The sequence below is a fragment of the Dermacentor variabilis genome, chromosome 10 (genome assembly GCF_050947875.1).
Source record: "Dermacentor variabilis isolate Ectoservices chromosome 10, ASM5094787v1, whole genome shotgun sequence".
Classification (NCBI taxonomy): Eukaryota; Metazoa; Arthropoda; class Arachnida; order Ixodida; family Ixodidae; genus Dermacentor; species Dermacentor variabilis.
This window is the reverse complement of record NC_134577.1, coordinates 4,290,260-4,314,678: the sequence shown is the minus strand read 5'-3', so window position 1 is coordinate 4,314,678 and position 24,419 is coordinate 4,290,260. Positions and strand designations below refer to the sequence as shown.

At 44.2% G+C, this 24,419-nt stretch overlaps 1 protein-coding gene across 5 annotated transcripts in view; it reads left to right on the top strand.

Annotated features, from left to right (window-relative positions):
* LOC142559745 (protein YIPF1) overlaps nucleotides 1-24,419 on the top strand; it is an 81,291-nt gene that overhangs the window by 23,843 nt on the left and 33,029 nt on the right. For all 5 annotated transcript variants that reach the window (XM_075671340.1, XM_075671341.1, XM_075671342.1 and 2 more), the window contains exon 5: nucleotides 4,601-4,717. In XM_075671340.1, the coding sequence (XP_075527455.1) occupies nucleotides 4,601-4,717 (117 nt within the window). The remainder of the gene's footprint in view (nucleotides 1-4,600; nucleotides 4,718-24,419) is intronic.

Sequence of the window (24,419 nt, the reverse complement as noted above, 5' to 3'; positions counted from 1 at the left end):
GTGTGCTGCTTGCTTCTGGACGCGTTCTATTTTGTCTGTGAGGTTTTTAGTGTACGGATCCCCGGTAACACATGCATATTCTAAAATAGGCCTGACATTTGTTAGATACAAGGTTGCCTTCAGTGATGAAGGAGAATGCTTAAAATTTCGTCTGAAAAAGTGGAGACAGTAAGTTTTCGCACTAATTGAGTTAACATGATTAGTCTAGTCAAGTGTTTCAGAAAATGCAACTCCGAGGTATTTAACATGCTCATTGGTACTGAGTGCAGTATTATTTACGCAATAGAAACTGGGGAATTTTTTCTTTTTCTTTGTAAACTGCACATGGTAGCATTTACCGGTATTCAGAGTCATCTGCCACCGGTTGCACCAGATAGACACTTTTTCAAGGTCGTCCTGTAAGACAGACATATCAGCATGGCATTTCACTGTACGGTACATGACACAGTCGTCGGCGTACAGTCTAATGGTTGATTTAAGGCCTACTACCAAATCATTAATATAAACAAGGAACAAAAGTGGTCCAAGCACGGAGCCCTGAGGCACTCCCGATAACATGTGGATTGGATCTGATGTCACCCCATTAATAACAACTTGCTGTTTGCACAGGTGTAAATAATCCCTTATCCAGCCGAGAATATGTTCAGGAATGCATAGGAATGGTAATTTTAAGCAAAGCAGATTGTGCGGGACAACATCAAATGCTTACCGCAGATCAAGGAAGAGTGCATCTATTGGTTCATCATGGTCCAGGCCGAGTGCAATGTCATGCGTGAATTCGGTTAGTTGTGTTATGCATGAAAAACCAGAGCGAAACCCATGCTGAGCCGAAGTGAAAAAGTTATTTGCTTGAAAACGCTTCATCAGATTAGAGCTAGTACAAGACATGTTCAAGGGTCTTAGAACAAACGGAAGTTAAAGTTACCGGCCTGTAATTACCTACGTGTGTACGATCACCCTCTTTGAATATCAGTCACGTTGGCTATCTCCCATACTTCGGGCAGCTTTTGAATATCTAGTGACTTGTTGAATAATATTACTAAAAAAGGCGCTATCTGTCTTGAACAGTGTTTCAAAACATGATTAGAAATTTCATCAGGTCCGTGAGCTGAAAGTATGTTCAGATTAAACAACAAAGCCTCCACTCCTTCCTTGTTCACGGCAATGTTTTCCATTTGTGGTAATCGTGTCGATGTGTCAGAAATAGCAGTGCTACATGGCTTCGTAAAAACTGAATGAAAATACTTGTTAGAGACTTCTGCTTTTCTTTTGTCTTCCTTAATTAGCTTACCATCATTTGCGATGGCCGGGATGCCAGTGTCATCCTTCTTGTTGCTCTTGATATACCGCCAGACCTCTTTGGGATTCATTCTGAGTTTATCTGCTAAGGTTTGTAGATATGCATTCTTCGCAACCTTCAATTCGCTTTTATGTTTTGTGCTGATATCCCTTAGCTTTGCGTACAAGTTTGGGTTTCTTGTTTTGCAATATATTTTGTAAGTTCGCAATTTTTTCTGAATTGATGAACGTAAAGCCTTATTAATCCAAGGTTTATCTTTGCAGCGCTTAGCCGAAACCACATTAGATGGAACAAAATCTGAGGTCAATAAAAGCAGTTTATCCCTGAATATGACCCACAGACTGTCGGTGCTACTAAATGAACTATAATGCTCAAATATAGGCAGGAAATAATTTAACTCATTAGAGATAGCCTCATAATTACCCCTTTCTTAAAAATTACTTTTCTCGGCCGCATTTTGGTAAATTCTATTTTTCTGCAACGAATAGTGCCTGCAACTACTTCATGATCACTAATCCCTGGTACTGGTGCAGTGAAGTCTATGACATCTCTCTGGTTACTAAAGACCAAGTCTAACAAATTTCCATTTGTACATCCAAAACGAGTAGGAAAAACAAAGAACTGGAAGAGCCTATAAGTCATTATTAGCTTGCAAAATGCAGACTGAAGCAATGACCTATTATTCTGATCAGGACATAGATCACACCATTCAACATCTGGCATGTTAAAATCACCACCAAGAATTACAGTTTCAGACGACTGGTCTGAGAGTGACCTTGAAAGGCTGATAAGTGGTTCAACAATGTTCCTATTCGGTGGTCTGTAGAAAGAACCGACAATAAGGGTGCTTCCATCTGAGAAGCATAGCCTTCACCATACAGATTCTGACGTATCGTCAGCTGGAAGTAATGGTGCACTTTCAATTGTGTCCTGAACTAGAACAAACACCCCCCCCCCCCCTCCCCACACATTTCGGTCCTTTCTATATGCAACATAGTCTGATGGAAAGCCCTCAGAATCCGCAATGTCAGGGTCTAACCAGGATTCAGTGGCGATAACCATGTCAGGCTCTGATATCGATAGAAGGCCTGCAAAATCATCAGTTTTATTCTTGAGGCTTCAGCAGTTTATGACAATAAAAAAAAGTTGTTCAGGTCTATTTCTAGTAAATTGGGAAGAAGGCTGTGTTGTTTGCTATTGCATACATTCTCGAACAGAACCAGTAGAGCCGTCAAAAATAGATGTTTTTTCACCCATCACCAGCTTGTTATATCTAAGTGTATACTTCATTTTTCCGTTCCCGTGCATATGTGAGCAGAGAACTTCTTGCCTGACGGACATGTCTAGAATAATTTTCGCCGATGGGAAAAGTTAGTTCCCTTAAGCTTAGAGGCAGCGGTCAAGACCCTTTGCTTATCTTTGAAAGCAGTGAACTTCACAATTATAGGCCTCTTTTTGTTAACTACGTGTCTGCCAATTCTGTGCGCCCTCTCTATAGCGGAGGGGTTAATTTCTATTTCCAGATTTTCCGCACAAAGTGAAAGCACCTAGGACTCGGACTCCTTCCATGTTTCTTTTTCGGTGTCATCCAAACCAAAGAAAAGTAAATTATTTCTGCGCGACCTGTTTGCAATATCGCCTTGTTTTGCCAATACATTGCACACGATATCAGCCAGATTCCTTCCTTCCTTTCCATTGCCCTCGGTCAGAGTTTCAATTTTTTTTGCCATCTGTTCAATTTGCTCATGCAGTGTTTTCTGCTGTGACCGCAAAACTTCAAGCTCCATGAGGATCTTCTCTTGGTCCTCTAGTAGTTTTGGTAGACATTTTATTGCCTGTAGTAATTCATTTGCTGCGTTTTCTGAAAAAGGGCCGGGATTTTCCTCAACATCTCCAGCCATGAGTAACAGTACTTTCATCAAAGAAAATGTTGAACATGCAGCACACCACACATCATTTACTAGCCCAACAAGCCCCCAGGTGATGTGTAGGGTTCTGGCACCGATATCGACATTCCGAAAACTGGTCTATAATGGTAAAATTCACCAACCTGCAGAAACAGGAGCTTTAAGTGTGTGGTCCTTATGTCGGCACCAGAACCCAGTTGAGCAGAGCGTGGTAACCAAAAATGGGTCGTCAGTATTAAGAATTCTGAGTTTTTCTTGCAAGAAAAGAGCAAACTTTCTTTTTTGCCATGACTCAGTTTCTGGAGCTATTACCCTTAATGGGCACTCAGGTTTGTGCATCTTTTGCACTAAACATGATTCGAAGGCAAACAGACTTTGCGTTGTAATTTCACAAACCAATTGACTAAGGTCTGCCTTCTTGCAAAGATGCTTTGTTTCTAGCTTGATCTTTCTAAGAGATACATCTGCAATTGCCTCTGTGTTTGACCAGTGTCGTAATGTGTCTCTTAGAAAGACCAAGCTAGAAACAAAGCGTCTTTGCAAGCGAAACACAGTAGCAGTAACGAAGTGTGTTCTTCTTTGCTGCTGGTGTAAACTTTTTGCAGGAGCATAATTGTTAACACATTGTTTTTGTAAATGTTTAAAATGTTTTACACTTGGTTAGAGCAATATTAACTCTTTGTTTGGCTGGTTAAGCTCTGCGCCACCAGGTGGCTGGACCATGTAGAACGATCAGGCCGCTCACGTATGGCTATGCTAAAGCTCCTTCATCAGCTTGTGTTTATTCCTCCACCCATCTGTCGAAACGCCCAGCTCGCCTGTGGTCACCGGAATATCAAGACATGTGTGGTGCTGCAACAGAATGCTCTCAACGCATGCTGCTTTGATAGCTCTCGCTTGGGGTCGACTGCTAAGCAGCTGGCAGAGACATTGGAGAGGCTTCGCAGGCGTGCTCCTAACAGCCGGAAGTAGACGACACAATGTACCATTATGACACAGAGCCAGTGAAGGCGGAGCTTAGTCCTGATCACTCGGCAAACAAGTTGAGGAGAAAATGCATGACTGTAGAGGAGGGTAACTTGTATCATCTGTAGCTCTCCTAATATGAGACGCTTCACAGAAACTGTGGTGCGAATGGTTAACTTAAGTTGTACCCTACGGACCTACAAAATTTGTCCGAACCATTTCAGGGGCCCTTTGAAAACTCTATTTTGTATTTGCTCATACTCAAACCTATGTCTGAAGATTGACCTCCGAACAGTGAAGCGTCTCGTTTATGATGTTTGAAAATCCATGATAATAAGGGAAGAATGAGGAATATGGTGAAATGACAGTCAAGGCATACTTGTGAAGCTGAGCTTTGGTACAGAACCAATGTGCACTGTGTTTGCAGGGCCCATATGGGTAGGCCTGACATTGGTGGTGACTACGTCAGTGAGCAGCAATGTGGCCAGCTACTTGGAGACAGCTGGCCAGAGCAAGGACTTCTGGCACACTGACTACACTCGAGGTGGGGACCTTGCTACAGCATGTACCACGCCCCAAATGGGACATTATGCTGACATGCTGGTCTCGCCATTTTCATACGTTGACTAAGTGTTGAAATAGCTGCTTTGGACTGGTAATATTGAATACTGTAGCATTTATTGCTCTTAACAGATAAGTGTACCACACTGAATGAACTGGCAAATAATGTTGCACTCATTTCTGCATGAGCTCAGTGGATCCCACAAAGTTTCAGCCCCTCATTGTGCAAGTGGCACGGCTGCACTATTCTGTGTTTCCTGAATTAGTCTTTCTTTATGCTAATCATGCAAAATATTGTGCACCAGAAAGGTGGAGGGCTGCGTAAAACACAGCATTAAACATTGCATGCATTGGTTGCTGCCTTGGTTGCTGCAGCAAGTGCTTTAGTTTTCATAGATATAGTATGTACTATAGTCGTAGTCGTTGGCAACCCTAGAATTAAGTGAGAGTTGCACTGCTGTCCAACTAGTAGAGAATTCATATACAGTCATCAACCGATAATTCGAACTCAACGAAGACTGCCAAAATGTGAATAATCGGGTGTCCGAAATACCAGATTCACCCAAAAATAAGTGACCTTATTCCACAAGTGGCCAAAAAAAGTGTGCCATATTCTCAGATCATCACTTTCGTAGGTACCTTCAATTTCGCATGTCTGAAAATGGTCCTTCTCATGTACACATTGGCGTTTAAGAGCGACGGCATTGTTGGCACAGTGCCAAGCACAATATCTTTCACATTACTAGCAGAAGAACCATTGTTGTCTACAAGTGATGTCATTCTCGGCACACTGTCTTATTCCTGTGCGGAAACACTGCCACCCGTCGATGCGTCCGGTGCTAGTCATGTGAAATATCAAGAAAACAAAGGTATCTTTCGAAAGTGATAATTCAAAAATATGACCCAAGTTTATCAATGCGTGTTGCTGTTTGCACAAACACTTGCCTTTGGCTTAGACATTCTGTGGCCATGAATTTCTTGCAATGATTTTTATGTTATTTCTTTTCACACTTTTTGTGCTTCATCAGTGGTCAGGGTGATGCTCCGACGGGATCAGCCTGCCGTGAACAGCAGATGATAAGAGGGGCACAGGATCAAGCAGAAGGCATTTCTACAAAATCACAGCACGAATCTCAACCATTGTCATGCCGTCGCACATGCTCAGTGGCTACAGATAGACAAAAATACCGTCTATGAATGCACTGAATTCTTATTGGCGACTACAAGATAGACTAGGCTTCACTTGTTTCAGTTACACGGAGCGCTGGCACCATGGCCGATGACCATGCCGGAAACCATGCTGGCAACATCTCAAAGTAAAAATATTGCTGTTTCTGATTTACTCGATGGCCATACTTAGCATACGGTCATGCAATCCAAGTCCGAATCATTGCAAAACTTGCTGCAAGGGCCTGAGATTTTGTTTGTTCTTATACACTGTCTATGGGACTCATGGCAGTGCCACGGAGCTATCCAAATAAACAAGCATGTCCGAATTATTTGTGTCCAAATAATCTGTTGTTGACTGTACATAGATGCTCCAGCCAATTACATTTGCTCATTTTCATGATGTTACAGAGGCTATAAACTTATTTCAATATCGCGTTGTGCCCATGTAAACATATTTGCGGCACTAAAAGACACTGAGAGCCACCAAGATTCTTATGGTAATTTTTGTGTTCACTCACCCTTGTTCACATGCATACTTGTGCAAACATCCTTCAGATTCAATCCAACAAGTTGCTTTTAAACACAGTGAGAACTTTGTGATTATGTTGCCTAGGAAAAGCCATGGCCTTGCTTCTTGAACATTTGCACACAGTTGTTTCGCCAGTGCCCAGTTGCAACACAGCATGTTTCTTTCTCATGTATTTTGGCTACTGTGTATAAAAGTTGAACGTGTGTGCCTGCATCATTGCTTCACTGGCAGAAAAGGGCTTCATGGTGCTGTTGGCATATGTCACATTTACCATATATACATGGTCCTTTATGGGGTGTGGAACCTGCCGGTGGTATTCTGGTCTTTTGCAACAAGTGCCTTATGTGTAAGAGCAACTTGCTGATGCAAAATAAAAGTATCAGCTTATATGGTAGCTCGCAGAAGGGCATTTAAAGCAATTACAAAAGTGTTAAATTAAAGCCAAGCATCAAACCATGGTTAGAAAAGCACAAATTAAGCCTTCTTGAAGAAGTAAATTACATGTACTATACTTACTTTGGAGGCGTTCTCAGTAGCACATACTTTGAAGTTTTACACTTGCATAATTAGTTTTATGTTATGTACGCCTGTATTCCTAACACTCACTAGAGATAGGGCTGATGTTTGTACATAACTCTCAGCACTTCTGGTGCAAAGTACTTTTTCTTCGCTGCATTTAGTTTTTTCTAAACCTGTGGACACCTTTCTGTATAGTATTTTTCATCACTTACACATATGTCAAAACTCTGGTAATGTGTTATACCATTGAAACTCGATTTGACAGAGTGATGACCACACTCGAATTATTTAGTTAAATAAGGAAGTTTGTAAAATCAAGTAAGGGATTTTTGGGTCCTTCAAAATCTAACATTGTAACATAGCAACACCCAAAAGGTGCCATGGCATTGTATTTGCCACTAACCCATGCCGCGCTTGTAAAAAGTATGCGAGCACGGCCCAACTACCGCCGTCCCTAGCGCCATCTGGTACGTAAAATGCTAGCGAATGCTGAGTCCGTTGTTCCATGCAAGGGCGTGGCATGCAGCCTCGTCAAAATAAAGCTAGGGCAGTGACAAGGGTGCCTCAATGTTTAAACGCGATAGCGTTAGAGTGCACGCTCAAAGAAAAAGCCATCCGCATGAAAATTAGAAAAAAATCTGCTTTTTTTACTCATGTATTTCTGGAAAAGCTTCATTGAATCTGGTTTAATACAAGCTAGTTTCTTTAATTTGGGTTGATGACAACATTGAACCTTATGGGTACTTACCAAGGAATTGAAATTTCTGCATTAAATCAGGAAAGTTGTAAAATCGGGTTTTGTTAGATCGAGCTTTAACTGTAGGAGGATGTGATGGTGGCTTGCAAGCCATGGCGTTGTCCCTACATTTGTTTCTACAGCGCAGCAGCGGCTGCAGCAACCAGCCCGGTCCAGAATGAAAGTGCGCCTCGTGACTGGTGCCACATGCAGATGTGCAGCACTGATGATTATGGTGGATGAGTACTTGTGATGATAAAGATTGCGCTACAATGTGACTAATCTCCCATTTTGAATAGTTAGATATTATGAAGTAGACTGAAAATTTTCTATGTAGTTTGTCATCATCATCATCAGCCTGGTTACGCCCACTGCAGGGCAAAGGCCTCTCCCATAGTTCTCCAACTACCCCGGTCATGTACTAATTGTGGCCATGTCGTCCCTGCAAACTTCTTAATCTCATCCGCCCACCTAACTTTCTGCCACCCACTGCTACTTGTCCCTTCCCTTGGAATCCAGTCTGTAACCCTTAATGACCATCGGTTATCTTCCCTCCTCAATACATGTCCTGCCCAAGCCCATTTCTTTTCTTGATTTCAGCTAAGATGTCATTAGCTCGCGTTTGTTCCCCCACCCAATCTGTTCTTTTCTTATCCCTTAACGTTAACCCATCATTCTTCCTTCCATGGCTCGTTGCATCGTCCTCAATTTAAGTAGAACACTTTTCGTAAGCCTCCAGGTTTCCGCCCCATACGCGAGTGCTGGTAAGACGCAGCTGTTATACACTTTTCTCTTGAGGGATAATGGCAACCTGCTGTTCATGGTCTGAGAATGCCTGCCAAACGCACCCCAGCCCATTCTTATTCTTCTGATTATTTCAGTCTCATGATCCGGACCCGCAGTCACTATCTGTCCTAAGTAGATGTATTCCTTTAACACTTCCAGTGCCTCACTACCTATCGTAAACTGCTGTTCTCTTCCGAGACTGTTAAACATTACTTTAGTTTTCTGCAGATTAATTTTTAGACCCCCCCTTCGGATTTGCCTCTCCAGGTCAGTGAGCAGGCATTGCAATTGGTCCCCTGAGTTACCAAGCAAGGCAATATCATCAGCGAATCGCAAGTTACTAAGGTATTCTCCATTAAACCTTATCCCCAATTCTTCCCAGTCCAGGTCTCTGAATACCTCTTGTAAACACGCTGTGAATAGCATTCGAGAGATCGTATCTCCCTGCCTGACGCCTTTCTTTATTGGGATTTTGTTGCTTTCTTTACGGAGGACTATGGTGGCTGTCGAGCTGCTATAGATATCTTTTAGTATTTTTACATACGGCTCGTCTACACCCTGATTCCGCAATGCCTTCGTGACTGCTGAGGTTTCGACTGAATCAAACGCTTTCTCGTAATCAATGAAAGCTATATATAAAGGTTGGTTATATCCTGCACATTTTTCTATCACCTGATTAATAGTGTGAATATGGTCTGTTGTTGAGTAGCCTTTACGGAATCCTGCCTGGTCCTTTGGTTGACGGAAGTCTAAGGTGTTTCTGATTCTATTTGCAATTACCTTAGTAAATACTTTGTAGACAACGGACAGTAAGCTGATCGGTCTATAATTTTTCAAGTCTTTGGCGTCCCCTTTCTTATGGATTAGGATTATGTTAGCGTTTTTCCAAGATTCCGGTACGCTCGAAGTCATGAGGCATTGCATATACAGGGTGGCCAGTTTTTCTAGAACAATCTGCCCACCATCCTTCAACAAATCTGCTGTTACCCGATCCTCCCCAGCTGCCTTCCTCCTTTGCATAGCTCCTAAGGCTTTCTTTACTTCTTGCAGCATTACTTGTTTATTTGGGATTTCGAATCACTCTAGACTATTCTCTCATCCATTATCATCGTGGGTGCCACTGGTACTGTATAAATCTCTATAGAACTCCTCAGCCACTTGAACTATCTCATCCATATTAGTAATGATATTGCCGGCTTTGTCTCTTAATGCATACATCTGATTGTTGCCAATTCCTAGTTTCTTCTTCACTGCTTTTAAGCTTCCTCCATTCCTGAGAGCATGTTCAATTCTATCTATATTATACTTCCTTATAGATAGAATTGAACATGCTCTCAGGAATGGAGGAAGCATAAAAGCAGTGAAGAAGAAACTATGAAGAAACAGTGAAGAAGTTTGTCACCTGGTAACTAATGCTTGAAAGCAGTTCTTATTTTTACTATTATTCATAAAAGGTATTTTGTACAGTTTTAGAGTGCAGCTCTTAAGCAGCCATTCCTGTGTTTCGTGGTGGCGGTGTCCCGTCGGCATCCTCCCTCGGTGTAACTGAGCAAACAAGCACAGCAAAGGATAAAAGAGTGAGCATGGAGTGCAAAAGGAGGATGAAAAGTGTCAATAACAAAAAAAAGCATGAGAAGGAAAGTGAAGGAGGAAGATATGGCGAAAGCTTGAGAAGAAAAGCGTGGTGCTGTGCAAGACGAGCCACGTGGCGATGACCACTACGACATAGCGTCAAAGTAGCGCACTGTCGTCGGTTCACCGATGGCATGCAACGAGCACATCGACCAGTACCATATATGAAAACAAAGCGCTGCATGAGTGGAAATCTCTCTGCGGCAGCTGCTGTGAATTGCGGCCATGCGTTACTGCACACTGCCTTTTGCGATCTCCAAATTAGCGATGCAATCACGGCACACTTCGCTCCGCTTGCAGTGTGCCTCATGAGACAGATTTTCCGTGCCAGCCAATATATCTCAAAATAAAAACATGTATAGAGCTGGACTCAAATTTGCATTAGGGAGTATTGTAATCGTCGGTTAATTTTTTTTTCTGCTTACTAATGCAAGGCAAAGTATGTTGCGTGTCGCATTACGGATAATGGCTTCTTTCAATAGCACATTGTAGTCATTGTGGAGCTCTCTATTACTTGAAGAATTCAGAACATTTTTACAGCAGAAGGTTCGTGAGGCAACAGATTTCAATAGTGAGGCCATTCTATGACTGCATAAAAAGGTGTTTAAGGACCCTTTTAGAATATGTGCAAGTTTTCTTGGTACTTTCATCACTTCAGTTATGTTAATACAGTTAAACCTTGCAATAACGAAATCGGGGGGGGAAGGGGGGAACGCGAGAAAATTCGCTTTCGCGAGAATTTCGTTGTTGTGAAAAGACAACACAGATAGGTAATGCATCGCAGAACAAAACACTACTGTCCAAATTCCGTTAGCCTACTTTGCAAGCTTTGCTCAAAGATATAGAACTGCAATGCCGACAGTACAAAGTGTGCCTCATGCTTCGACCAGCAGTGGCAGTACTGCCGTAGTGCAGTATTCTCGGTCAATTGCTTTCGAAGATGTGATCACTTTGCGAGACTTTGCGTTACTCGGCACCGGACAGCGCATGCAGCGCATGCAGCAGCACTTCTCCAGCCCATGCTCTTGCCCGTAGGTGCCGACGCGTCCGGTGCCAATCGCAAAAGTGATTGTATCTCATGTATGCGAAGGCAAACGATTGAGATAATGGCCCTTTTGTGCAAATCTATGTCCAGCGCCGAATCCACATATGATTCCTGTCGGGTGGCACCAAAACCAGTGTTCTTGAAGCAAGGGACGCGTATTCCTGCGCAATCACTCATTCATGGCCCGATGCATGACAATCCATATGCCGCGACTGCCATCTCAAGCGCCATAGACAATTCCATGTAGATGGGACGTGGATTTCTTTGTTTTTGCTGCATTTTTCTCACCGAGGCACACATTACGCAGTGCACTGCCGCGATCGGGGATTGTTGTTCAAAACACGTCCAGTTTGCGTTCAGTTTCGCCTCACGTGATTGACCTAGGCCTCGCCGAGTCGTCAGCCGTGGGGAACGCAAACTGAACGCGCGTTTTGAACAACGATCTACGATCTTGCCTAGTAGGTGTGCAAACACCGTCGTCACATGTCGGTAGCAATGTGCGTGCCGCTCGTGGTGCCGCTTGAAACGGGCTATCAACAAACAAGATGGTGGCCATGACGTGTTTCCAGCGCACTGATCGCTTCTGGCGCTTGGTTGTTTTTGTGAACAAAAATGGCGGCGCCCACACAAGTGTAATGTGGTGGTATTTTATGCAATTTTAGTGCAAAACAATTGCATTTGAGCACATTTTGGAGCCTGCTAGCCTTATACAATATGTGGAGTTCACGCAAATTTCGTTGATGCGGGATTGCAGTACAGCGACATTTCATTGCGGAGAGGTACAAAATGCATTGAATCCTATGGGCATTCACTGGTGTTATGAAAATGTTTCGTTGTTGCAGTATTTCGTTATCACGGGTTCCGACTGTATACCATCAGTCTGCTTAATAGTGAACAACCACGTCTGGAGTTGAAACAACATGTTTGTTCAGCACACATTTTACTGCATATATATAACAATGTAAACCGTGCTGCTTTTGCATTGAACACTGCAGCTTTCTACTTCACTTTCTTTCAGCCTGCTGTTACCAAATTCTGATGCACTCAGTTACAGATTGCAGAAAACCTAACATGAACCTTCCTTCTTGCATCTTCATTCAATCCCTGTGCCTTGTGCCAGTAGTAGCGGCAATACAATGACCCAAACCACCCGCAATCACCTCTACAAGTGAAATGCTATGCATGCTCAAGGGAAACTACTTGAAATGTCCATTACCTCATGTGGGAATGTGAAGGACCCCAGACATTCTGGGACTGACCTAAGTAGGCGACATCACTTCAGGACTGGGTTCAACCATATGCTAACATCAGAGAGATTTTAGTTACTGAGAGCCTCACATGTGAAGCGTCTGTATTGAGCCATTGTGTAAATAAGTCAATCTTGGATATTTCTAATTATTGTCTATATCGAACAGTTGTAACATTCCCTTGGAAATCCTGCGCAAAAGTATAGCACGGTACTACGCTTGTATTGAACTCCCATTCACCACCACATTTAATATATCGAATGCTGCGCTGCGCCCATGCAAATGCACTCCTCCTAAAAGGGGTGCTATCACTTCTCGCATCATCGATTATTCAAAACAAAAGTGTTTTGGCAGATACAGTCAAACAAGACATCAAATCTAAAGGGTTGTACTTGCCGTGGAGGAAAAATAAGCAGAGTGTGTGTCTCATTTCTTCTCGCTCTGATATGGATGGCTCATGAAAACTCTACATACTGAATAAACAGCACAGAAACATGACTGTGAGAAGCTGTGCCTGTGCTGTTTATTCAGTATGTCAATGTTCAACCAACTAGCCCAAATTAGCACTCTTCATGAAAACTGGGGCCGTTTGTTATTGGCAAGAGCAGATCACCACTCTGCTTCAAGAATGTGAAAGACCTCTTGGTGCGATACGCGTTCAACAGGAAGGCATGCATGACACTCAATCTTTTGATTGAGTGGCCACAGGCATGCGATGCTGAACTAAAGATGGCTGCACCGCCTGGTCTTTCTTCTAGGGCAGGGTTTTCTGCAAACTTTTTTGGGTTCCATGAGTGGCCAAAACAAATCCGACCTCAACCCCCACTTGAATGGATACTTAAATTACAGCTTGCATTTAAAAAAGCCACCACATGCCCCATTTGCACTTGGGTAGTTTTTGTGGGATGACCACTGAGGTGGCAGGACCAAGACTCATCGCCGTGTAATTTGTAGGTCCATGCTGAAAGCATTTCATGTGTGCTTGCAGCCACTTCGAAGCTAACAGCGTCTGTGTATTGTTGGCAGTTACCAACACAGTAGTCGAAGAGAAGGGTTGAGCGCGAGAGGACCACGAAACATCAGGGCACTGAGCAACACGCAAGAGAGGGCAAACTTAAGGGAGACAAGAACAATCGGTTTCAACAGGAAGTTGCTTCCAAAACCAAAACCCAACAGAACAATCTGACTGGTTGACTAATTGCCAATAGCATCAATGAAACGGGTGCACGGGAGAGGTAGACAGCGTCGCTGTGATTCTGTCCGGATTGGTGCACTGCAGTGACGTCGTACTCCTGAAGGCAGAGGCTACAATAAGCAGGAATGCCTGACAGGTCCCTTAGATTGCAAAGCCAACAGAGTGAGTGGTGGTCACTTACTGCTCGAAGTGGCCTACCATAAAGGGAAAGTCCGAACTTACTGATGGCCCAAATGACTGCCAAACACTCCTTTTCAGTTGAGGAGTAGTTAACCTTTGCCTTTGTGAGAGTGCAGCTCGCGTAAGCCACTACTCATGCTGCACCGCCTTGCCATTGAGCAAGAATACATAGCTCCCACACCCACGTTGCTGGCATCTGTGTGGACTTCTGCATCAGCTTATCAAAATGGCTGAGGACAGGGGCCATTTGTAGTTGCCTACGCAGTTCTGCAAACGATTCCTGTTGTTCTTCCGTCTACTCGAAGGGTATGTATTGGTGTGTGAGTCTCGTTTGTGGTTCCGCGATCATTGAGAAGCCTTCAACGAAATGAGGAGCCTTCTTGTCTGTAGGACGTGGAAACTCCGCGACGGCGGTTAGCTTCTCAGGGTCTGGCTGAATTCCCTGGGGGCTGACCATGTGCCTGAGAAACTTGAGCTCCTGAAAGCTAAAATGACACTTTTCTGGCTTGATGGGGAGGTTGGCGTTGGAAATTGCAATGAGTATATCCTTGAGCCGTTCGTCAACTCATCATGAAAATACCACAATATCGTCCAAGTAAACCAAGCACGTCTGCCACTTCAGTGAGGACACAGTGGTCCTCTTGCTCCAATCTGCTACATTCCATTAAAGCTGCTACATCCATGCTACAAATGAGTGAAACTGCTCCGAAACTGCTCCGAAACTGCTCCAAGACAAGCCGCATTGCACAATCTTGGAGGCCACTGGGAAGAGGAGTTGAGGTCAGTGCCAGGTGGCGGTCACCTCCACCCTATACAAAGAGTGCCGTCGCCCTATGCAACTCCTAGAACCAGCGTAGCTAAGGACAAATGGAGCTAGGGGCATTTCCTGTGTAGTACCCAGGCAGCACATTTCTTTAGGGTGTCCTAAAGGTGCAGGTGCAGAACACAGATCGAACGGAAGGATTCCGAATTCATATAGTCCGTCAGGAGTTGAAACACTATTTGTTCATGTTTACACTCATCTACTTCGATCTGCCAGTATCCTGGTTTGATATATATCGAGATGAAGAATTAGGTGTGGCGTAAATGGTCCAAGGCATTATCGGTGCACATCAAGGAATAAACGTCACATTTGGTAACTCGGTTTAGCCATCTGTAGTCCACACAGGACTGTAGTGTGTTGTCTCTCTTTTTACTAAAACGACAGGCGATGCCCAAGAACTTGTCTGGTTCTTAATCACCTCGCTTTCCTTTGGCGAGATGTGGTATGGATACTGACGACTAGGGTGTGCTGACTCGTATGTAAGAATACGATGTTTTGTAACATTTGTGAGGCAAACTTTAACTCAGTAGAAAAGCAGCCAGAGAAGTCACTTACGAGATTTAGTAGTTGCTGTTTTTCTGGTTTTGACAAGCCGGGGTTAACATGTATGCGGCGGGTCAGGCTATCAGCATTTTTTGGATCAGGTGATGCAGCTTCCAATGAACAAAGGTTGGAGATGGCAGCAATTTCATGGAGGAGGGCTATAGCTGTGCCTTGAGTTATGTCCTGATACTCATTTCTGAAATTTGTCAGCAGGACGAATAAGCTGTTCTGAAACCGCATGTGCCCTTGCATAATACAGAGTTGTCATTGGAGCAGCAATGGAATGCTTGCCTCAGCAAGACTCTCATAGTCGTCAAATACGTTGCAGGTTACAAGAGTCAGCAGACTACTTCTTGGCGGTACCATGACGCTGTCTCGACTATTCTCAAGGTGTTATCACAATTATGCCTGTCGTCGGCATTGCTCACTATCGCATGTGCAGTAGAAAAGGTCGTCCGTGATTCTTTTAACCCTTTGAGGGTCTATCTTTTCGGCATATGTGACCGCCCAGGGTTTTTTTTTTTTTTTTTATTGCAGATTCCAATTCTGCTGAGAGACTTACTTCGACAAAAATTAACCGTAACTTTTCTAGGGTGACCATAAAATGAGGAAAAGATATTTTGCGTTGGTATATATGCACTCTTTATTCATGAATAGCAACAATAAAAAAAGGAAATAAACTTATAGGAATTCAAAATTTGATGCATTGTTATAGTTCGAGGCTTAGAACATGTGCACACGAGAATATTTCACAAGTTTCAAATGTTCCTGCTCTTACACTAATACATGTATTTACATCCATAGCATAATTGAACTGCATAGGTGACCGCACTCAAGAAAACTGTGTGGTTGTGTGCCCATCAAGAAAGCAAAATGTGTGACAGACTTCCGCTAATATTCATCTTATCACCAACCAGAGACAACTAGACATTGCGAGATTCCCCCAAAAAAAAGAAGAAAAAAGAAAAGGAAATGCATGCATGGTGGCATCCTTCCTATGCTCACCCCTGTGAGCACTAAACGAGAGAGAAACAGGCAGCCACCCTTTTGGCAATTAATAACCAGATGGCCATCAGTTTTGCAAATACAAGAAGCCGACACCACCTGCGGAACCGAAACTGCAACCTGCCCACGCGCGCGCCAATACGCGAGCGGTAGTATATAGAAGTGCCAGAGCAAACTAGCTCTAAAACAAACCATGCAACGAAAACTGAAAGAGGAAGGTGCGAGAAAAAAATTCCCTGTATTTCCCCATAGTGACAGCACATGCCAGGAAAGAAAAAAAAAAAATTAGGAAATTGGCGCGCTTTTCAAACATACAGACAGTGCCGTAAATACACGGCATCGGCCATTTTCTACTTGTTCGCGGTGCTGTATATTTACGTCATTGACCCTGAAAGGGTTAAGTCAGTTATGACCCCATTCGCCAGCAGAAAATCCATTTTGAGTATTAAGTTTTCTGAACAACTGGGCAGAATACCGTGCTGTACACTTGCCCATGAGAGTTAAAAGGTGACCTCCGGCAATACGGACCTGTGACCCAGTCCACTCCATATAAACTTTCTTCAGCTTAGCGGCAAGTTCTGTGCTTATAACTGAGCTATCCGCGCCAGTGTCAATTAAAGCTGTGACTTTTTCGTTGTCTATGCTTGCAGGTATATCTGATGTTACCACGTGCCTTGGATCACCTGAGTGCGTTTGAACGTCGCTCTATTATCATTGCTGTCGTCACTTTCATCACAATGTAGTGTATGCGGTACACTCAGCATCAGGAGCCTCACCTCCAGAAGTTGCTGAACTCAGTTTTGCCAGTTTGCAGGGCTGGGCGAACGTTGCCTGGGAACGTCTCAAAATAAGATGAGACTTTGTGACCGGTATCGTGATGGAACAGGTGATAGGGAGTGAAGCTTGTGCCTTTGCTGTTCGAATGAATTGTGACGACTTGCGAGGAAGCTCTCGATCTCTACTGGGCGCTCACCAGGTTGTGGATGAGACACATTCGGGGAGAACCCACAGAGACCGACGCAACAGGAGGGGCATGTCCTGTACATACGTCTGGCTTCACCGCAATGAAAACAGAGGTGACTGTGGTCAGGAGCACACCAGACATCGCTCTTTCTTGGACCGAACTTGTCCTTGAATGGTGGACTACTGCAATGCCCTGTGCATATGTCTGACTTCACTGCAATGAAAACAGAGGTGACTGTGGTCAGGAGCACACCAGACATCGCTCTTTCTTGGACTGGACTTGTCCATGAATGGTGGACTACTGCAACGCCCTGTACATATGTCTGGCAATGAAAACAGAGGTGACTGTGGTCAGGAGCACACCAGACGTCGCTCTTTCTTGGACCGAACTTGTCCTTGAATGGTGGACTACTGCAATGCCCTGTGCATATGTCTGACTTCACTGCAATGAAAACAGAGGTGACTGTGGTCAGGAGCACACCAGACATCGCTCTTTCTTGGACTGGACTTGTCCATGAATGGTGGACTACTGCAACGCCCTGTACATATGTCTGGCAATGAAAACAGAGGTGACTGTGGTCAGGAGCACACCAGACGTCGCTCTTTCTTGAACTGTACTTGTCCATGAATGGTGGACTACTGCAACGCCTGAACCCTACTTCCATCTGTTCCACGGTGCGCACGATGTTTGAGGTGTTATACAGTGATGGATGTTGTATGGCTTCCACATAAGCCATCCAAACTTGCTTCTGATGCTGTGGTGCCCCGTAGCATTCAGGAACTTGGATTTCTTGCTTGATCTCATCTTGTACCATCTCCGCCTCAGAAAGTCGCACGACCGGGGGCTCGACCGTCTGCATTTTCTGGAGCTGTTGTGACAGCGCTTATCAATTCCCTCAGGTCACTAATGTCACTGACTCCTAACTGTCCATGATGGAACTTGAAAGTGCAGTCTCGTTTTGGTTGTAATGTCTGGTAAGTTGCTGTAGAGCCCGTTCGTTGTAATTCAGGCTTCAGCGAGAAAGTTCGCAAGTGTAGTCGGTGGGTTGCGGATAAGGCTGGCAAAGATTTCCTGCTTTACACCTTGCGTTAGGTGCCGGGCTTTTTTGTCAGGCATTGAAGCATCTGCACACTGTTGTGTCGGCAGCGGCAGGCAAGCGGGGGCCCGGCGTCCGGAGAGCGCGCGGTGAGCGCCCAACGCAGAGAGGGAGACGCGGAACCAACTGCTCCTGATGAAAACCGGACAATGGACTGAGCCGGCTAGCGGCCGTTTATTACACGAAGACTGCACACGCCAGAAGGCACCTCCTGATTGGTCCAAGCTCGTCACATGACCGAAGGGGGGTGCGCCATCTAGCTCGACTACTACGAAACATAAATGTATGATAACACGGAGATCACGCAGGGGGAGACACTATACCACACAATCCTCCCCTGGAAACAAAGTAAGCATACAGTGAACCGCGCACACAAGGCGCGCACTTAAGTCCAAGGCCAAATTCAGTTCGTTCCCCCCCACGTTCACACACACACGCACCAGTCTCACACAAGGCACGCACTTAAGTCCACGAACAAATGCAGTCCGTCCCCGCCCAAGTTCACACACACACGCACCAGACTTGGGGCACCAAAACACAGGCAGTCACTCAAAACAAAATCCGACGAGGAACACGGGCACAAGACTCATTGCACCGCAACAAGAAACACATTTTATACCTGTGTTAACGAAACATGTGAACTGTCTCCTTAATGTCGCAGCGAGGCCCCTAGCTGTGGCATATCGAAGACGGCAATACGCTCTACATTCAAGAAACATAATCATCGAGCCACGGAGGCCGTTTTTTGTCACGATGAGGACGTGTGCGTACCCCAGAAGAACTTTGGGGGTTGCGACGCGTATTGGTCGACTTCGAAGACCCAGTCGTCCCACTATTATTTCCCTCCCCCTGGTTGGACAATTGAATGTGGTTGTCGCTCAAAGCTGGAGAGGGTTGCCCAGGAAGCTCCTCTCGACATCCCAACAAGTCCTGGGAGGCTACCGATTCCCCCACGGAATCAGAAACGATTGCTGACTGTGTAGACTCGGAAGTGATACAGTCAGACGAACTACCTAACTGAAGCTTATGACTATTAAAGGACGATGTCACAACAGACGAGTCATCGAAATGACTATCCAGGTTTGAATATGAGTACAAAAAATCTTTATCAGTTGTGGACAATGTACTATGTTTGGATTATCTACTACTGTGGTTAACTTAGACGCATTCCACGTCTTCCCATCACTGAGTACAAAAGTGGATGGTCCCACCTGGGCTTTCACTGTGCGAGGTTTACTGTACTTGAAAAATCCTTTCTTGGTAAGTTTTACTTTGACAGTGTCTCCCACCTTGATACGAGTTGCCTGAGCACCTCTACATTTGTTTACACACTGTTTAGTTTGCCACTGTCTCTGCGAGACTCTCTCGCGAACTTGAGGAAGAAAACTGTCCTGAACCGCTATGTGCTTATGCAACCTGAAGTTGCAAATATCTATCTTTGAATGAGGTTGACGATCATGAAGTAGGAAAGCTGGGGAGAGACCCGTTGTAGCATGTGGCGTAATCCTATAGGAACCCAAGAATTCTGAAATGCTTTTCGAAGCATCTTGACCTTCAAGTCTAGCTACCTGCAGATGTTCCTTAATGACTCGGTTGAACCTTTCTATTTGACCATTTCCCTGAGGATAATAGTTGGAGGAGAAAAAATGAACGATTCCCTTTTCCTTTAGGTAATCTTGGAATTGTTTTGAGACAAACTGCGGACCATTGTCCGTAACTATAGAGTCTGGCAACCCTTCACGGCTGAAAGCCCAGTCAAGAAGCTTAATGACATCATCTGTGGAGATGGAATTAGTACAAAGTACTTCTGGCCACTTTGAGTAGTAATCAACTAGGGTAACTAGATACCTAGGGTAGGACGTGTTTAATGGGCCAATGATGTCCATTCCCAATTTCTGCCAAGGCCCGCTCGGCCACTCGACTGGCTGCAATGGAGCTACATGAGGCTTTGCAGACTTGTCTGCCAGCTTACATACATGACAATGCTTTACATACTGTTCAACAGTGCTATCCATCTGGGGCCACCAATAGCGTTCACGAAGAAGCTGCTTGGTACGTACTATGCCCTGATGATTTTCATGTGCCAGCTGTAGAAATGTAGGTATTAGAACACTGGGTATTACGATCACCACGCATGAGTAATCCATCTACAAAAGATAATCCTTCATTTACATGAAAGTAAGCTATTAAAGCATTGTCTATGTTTTTCTTAGAAGGCCAATCCTCTGCTAGGCATTTACTGACCTTCTGAAGAGTTTCATCTGTATCCGTCGCAAGTTGCACTGTTTCCTTGTCAATGACCGACGTAACTAATGATACTATTTCTTCTTCTTGAATTAGATTCTGAGAATCCTCTACTAAATTTTCTGATCCTTTGCAATATTCAATCTGAAAGTTGTAATACAGGAGCCTGGCTGACCATCTCAAAATGCGAAGAGGTCGATGACCTGAGTCGCCAGCGTACAGTAATGCAACTACTGCTTGATGGTCAGTTCGAAGAGTGAACCGTCTACCCCAGAGGTAAACATGCCATTTTTCACACGCGAACAGACATGCTAGCGCTTCGAGCTCTCCTACAGAATACTTTCGTTCAGCAACCGACAAAGTTCTAGATGCAAATGCTACAGTTTCTAGCTTAGAACCATACGGTTGTTGTAACACAGCACCAACACCAACATCAGATGCATCAGTCGTGACTACCACAGGCAATTCAGGGTTGAAAATCTTAATGACAGGGGAACATGTAAGACGAGCTTTCAACTGATTGAAGCTACGTTGTGCATCATCAGACCAAGCAAAATTTTGCCCTTGCCTGAGCATGAGGCGAAGCGGTTCTACAAGTTCTGCATAATGATCAATGAACTTGGCATAGTAACCAGCTAATCCTAAGAAGCATTGCAATGACTTAATATCTGTAGGAGCAGGCGCATCAGAATTGCTTTTACCTTGCTCTCCGTAGGCGAAATGCCTTCAGCTGAAATTTTATGGCCCAGAAAAGTCAGTTCTCTAACAGAGAAGACACATTTTTCATTCAGTTTCATACCACTGTTTGAAATGCAAAGCAAGACTTCTCTTAAGTTAGCATCATGCTCAGGTTTTGTCTGACCCCATACCAAAATGTCATCAAAGTAACAGACAGCATTCTTACAACTCTTCAAGATTTGCGACATCATTTTCTGAAACACTGCTGGCGCGGATGCCAAGCCAAAACAGACACGCTTGAACCTAAATAAGCCTTCATGGGTTATGAATGTAGTGAGATCTCTACTATCTTCTTCCAGTAACAGCTGATGATAAGCAGATGCTAGATCCAGCTTAGAAAAATATGTGGCACCATGAAACATTTGTAATAACTCTTCTACGTGCGGCAAAGGATACCCATCAATGACAATTGCCTTATTCGGTTCCCGTAGGTCTACACAGAGCCGGATGGCTCCATCCTTTTTGCGCACCACTAGTGGAGACACCCACTCAGAAGCCTCGACGCGCTCGATGACGTCGCAGTCCTCGAGACGTCGCAGTTCATTTGTAACCTGGTCACGGAGAGCCAGGGGTAGTCTGTGCAACTTTGAAGATACTGGTTTCATACCTTGCCGACGATGTATTCGGTGCACGAAGTAAAACCCGGAGGCACACCTGTGGGGCTCTGTACTGGAGGAAGCGAAGCCAGGCAGCATGTCAGCGACGTACCGTCAATTTGTATTCCCAAGTGCGGGATGGCGTCTAGACCCAACAGTGATGTTCCTGTAGACGTTACGTGGAACGTGACTGAGCACGACCTTTGGAAAAACTGGACAGTGGCTTGGAAAAGGCCTTGAATGTCGATGCGTTGCTTGGAGAAATTCCTCAAGTCCACTGTTGTTTTTGACAGCGTGTGCTGTCGACCAAAAGTATTTCTAAAATCTTCGGCAGCCATCAATAAGACAGACGCTCCTGTGTCCACGAGCAGCTGCATGGCGACGCCGCTAACTACGACCGGGACTTGCAAATCCTTTTTAGTTTTCAAAGTGCTTACCGTCAAGACAGACGCAGACGGCTGCCCTGCGGAAGGTGACGAATAATAAAGCTAAAACAGCTTTTCACGTGCTGTTTTAGTAGAAAATGAATCATTTTGACAGACGGAACGGTGCTTGCCAAGCGTGTCTTCAAGGCGTCCTGTCTCTCCGAGAACGATGCCAATCCGAAGTCACAATATACCGGCATTCCCATGCATACCACAGCGCAGCAGCGCCAGATTTCCTTCTAGGTAATGTAGTGAGAAACTCTATGATTTACGACACACCTCCACCAGAAAAGTGTCATGGAGTTCATTCATAAGAGCTTGCCAAGCGCTGGTCTTTCTTTAATGAAGGCAGGCAATCAGAGGAACGTGCACAACCGTCCACTTCATCATCCTCACTTTGGTAACCAGCGGTTGTAGTGGGTATAATACTTTGCGTCAGTGTGACAATCAGCTGTTTCAATGGCATATTATAACGGACAGATAGGTGGGGACATTCATGTGTGATTTTCAGTACAAGTCCACTGATGGTGTTACGGCACATATCCATCCACACAAGCTGCATCACCACAGATCAGCCACTGCACATGTTTTCACCTGCTCTTCATTCTACATTTGGTGGGTGATACTTGGGCAAGCAATCTGATTGGCTTCATACATGACATCATCAGACTGCTTCAAGCATGCTGCTCTACTAAGGTTCTTTGAACTCTTTAATGACGGCACATATAGATAGTCGGAAAAAAATGTTTATTTTCTTTCTAAATGTACATAACACATTGAGAACAAGCATAATCAATGTTGGCACTCTTTGGCCATGATTGGCCTTTATGCCATATACCCCACATATCATCACTAGCATAATCAATGAAAGAATAAAATATTTTGCTGAAACTTTTTCAGCACTAGAAAAAAAAAAACGGCAGGAAAAGAGCTAGAAGTTGGCTTTACCCCAAGCTACCTATGGCTTTGTTTGGGATTTCTACAGACGGCTCTCTTATGTGAACTGGACTCTGTTCACAGTCCAGTTCCTCGTCCTGTGTTCCTGCCCTAATTCAACAAATGATGCTTCCTGCCTGTTATTTAGTGTTAACCAAATACATTTAGTCAGAAACTTCGTACTCAATACCAAAACTCAGCTTCTTCTTTTGTTGCTTGTAGGCAACATTCGTCAATAAAGGGTTCATAATAGTATGTGTATGCATACTAATTTTAGTACAGTTGACAGGAAATGTTTATGTTTGACATAAGCGTGTGCCCAAATGGCTGCTCTGCAACACTTCTGGTGTTCCAGATGCTGTTGAGAGCAACGCTAGGATAGAAGTGTGTGCTCTTGTCATCTGCTGTCTTGTACACATTTTTTTTTTTTTGGTCAGCACAAGACTCTTTTAATTTTCTCTTTCTCACACAATGTGCCATTTGGCTGCCATAGCAACACCCTGTTTTCTCAATAGCAGTATCATTAAAACCAATAGCTGCCCTGTGCTGCTGGGCTTATATCACAATTTCATTGGGCTAAACACTTTATGAGAATGAGACAGTAGAAAAGAATCGCACAGTACAAGAGAGCTGATATGCCAGTACATGACGAGGACACATTTTTGATCTAGCACATTTCTCAATGGCAGCTGTTGCAACAGTAAGTGGCATGAAGAGGCAGCATAAATTTGCTGTTGAGTGTACCACTGAAAATAAAAACACAACTGCAATAAACGTATAAGCGTCTTCAAACCAGTGGTGCTATTTCTCTGAAGAATGTGGATTGTGTGCTGCGGCTGTTGTTTGTACACATGCATTTGTGAGGAAAGGAGTCGAATAAAGGAAATTCCTCTAAGCTAGGCTGCATGGTGTAAGGAGCTGGGTGAGTAATGATGCAACATAATTTAACAGTGGCAATGGCCACTGGTTATCACACATAAACATAGGTGCAACAGTGTATTCTTGTAGTAGAAGTATGAATGGTTTTAGCACTGTGCAGTTATGTACCACTCAAGGACTTTCGTAAACCAGTGCTCAAACTTTTGTGCTGCAGTTATTTGCAGGGAGTAAACTGCAGCAACTGTGCACTGTAGGAGATCCTGGAGATGCATGTGCTACATGTCAACTTTGTCTTGAGGACAGCAACACCTCAGTAGCAGGATATCTTCGTAGAAAAGATATGTGGGAACACCCTCAGTTCAAATGAATTGCAAGTAGGGACATAGCCATGGCCACA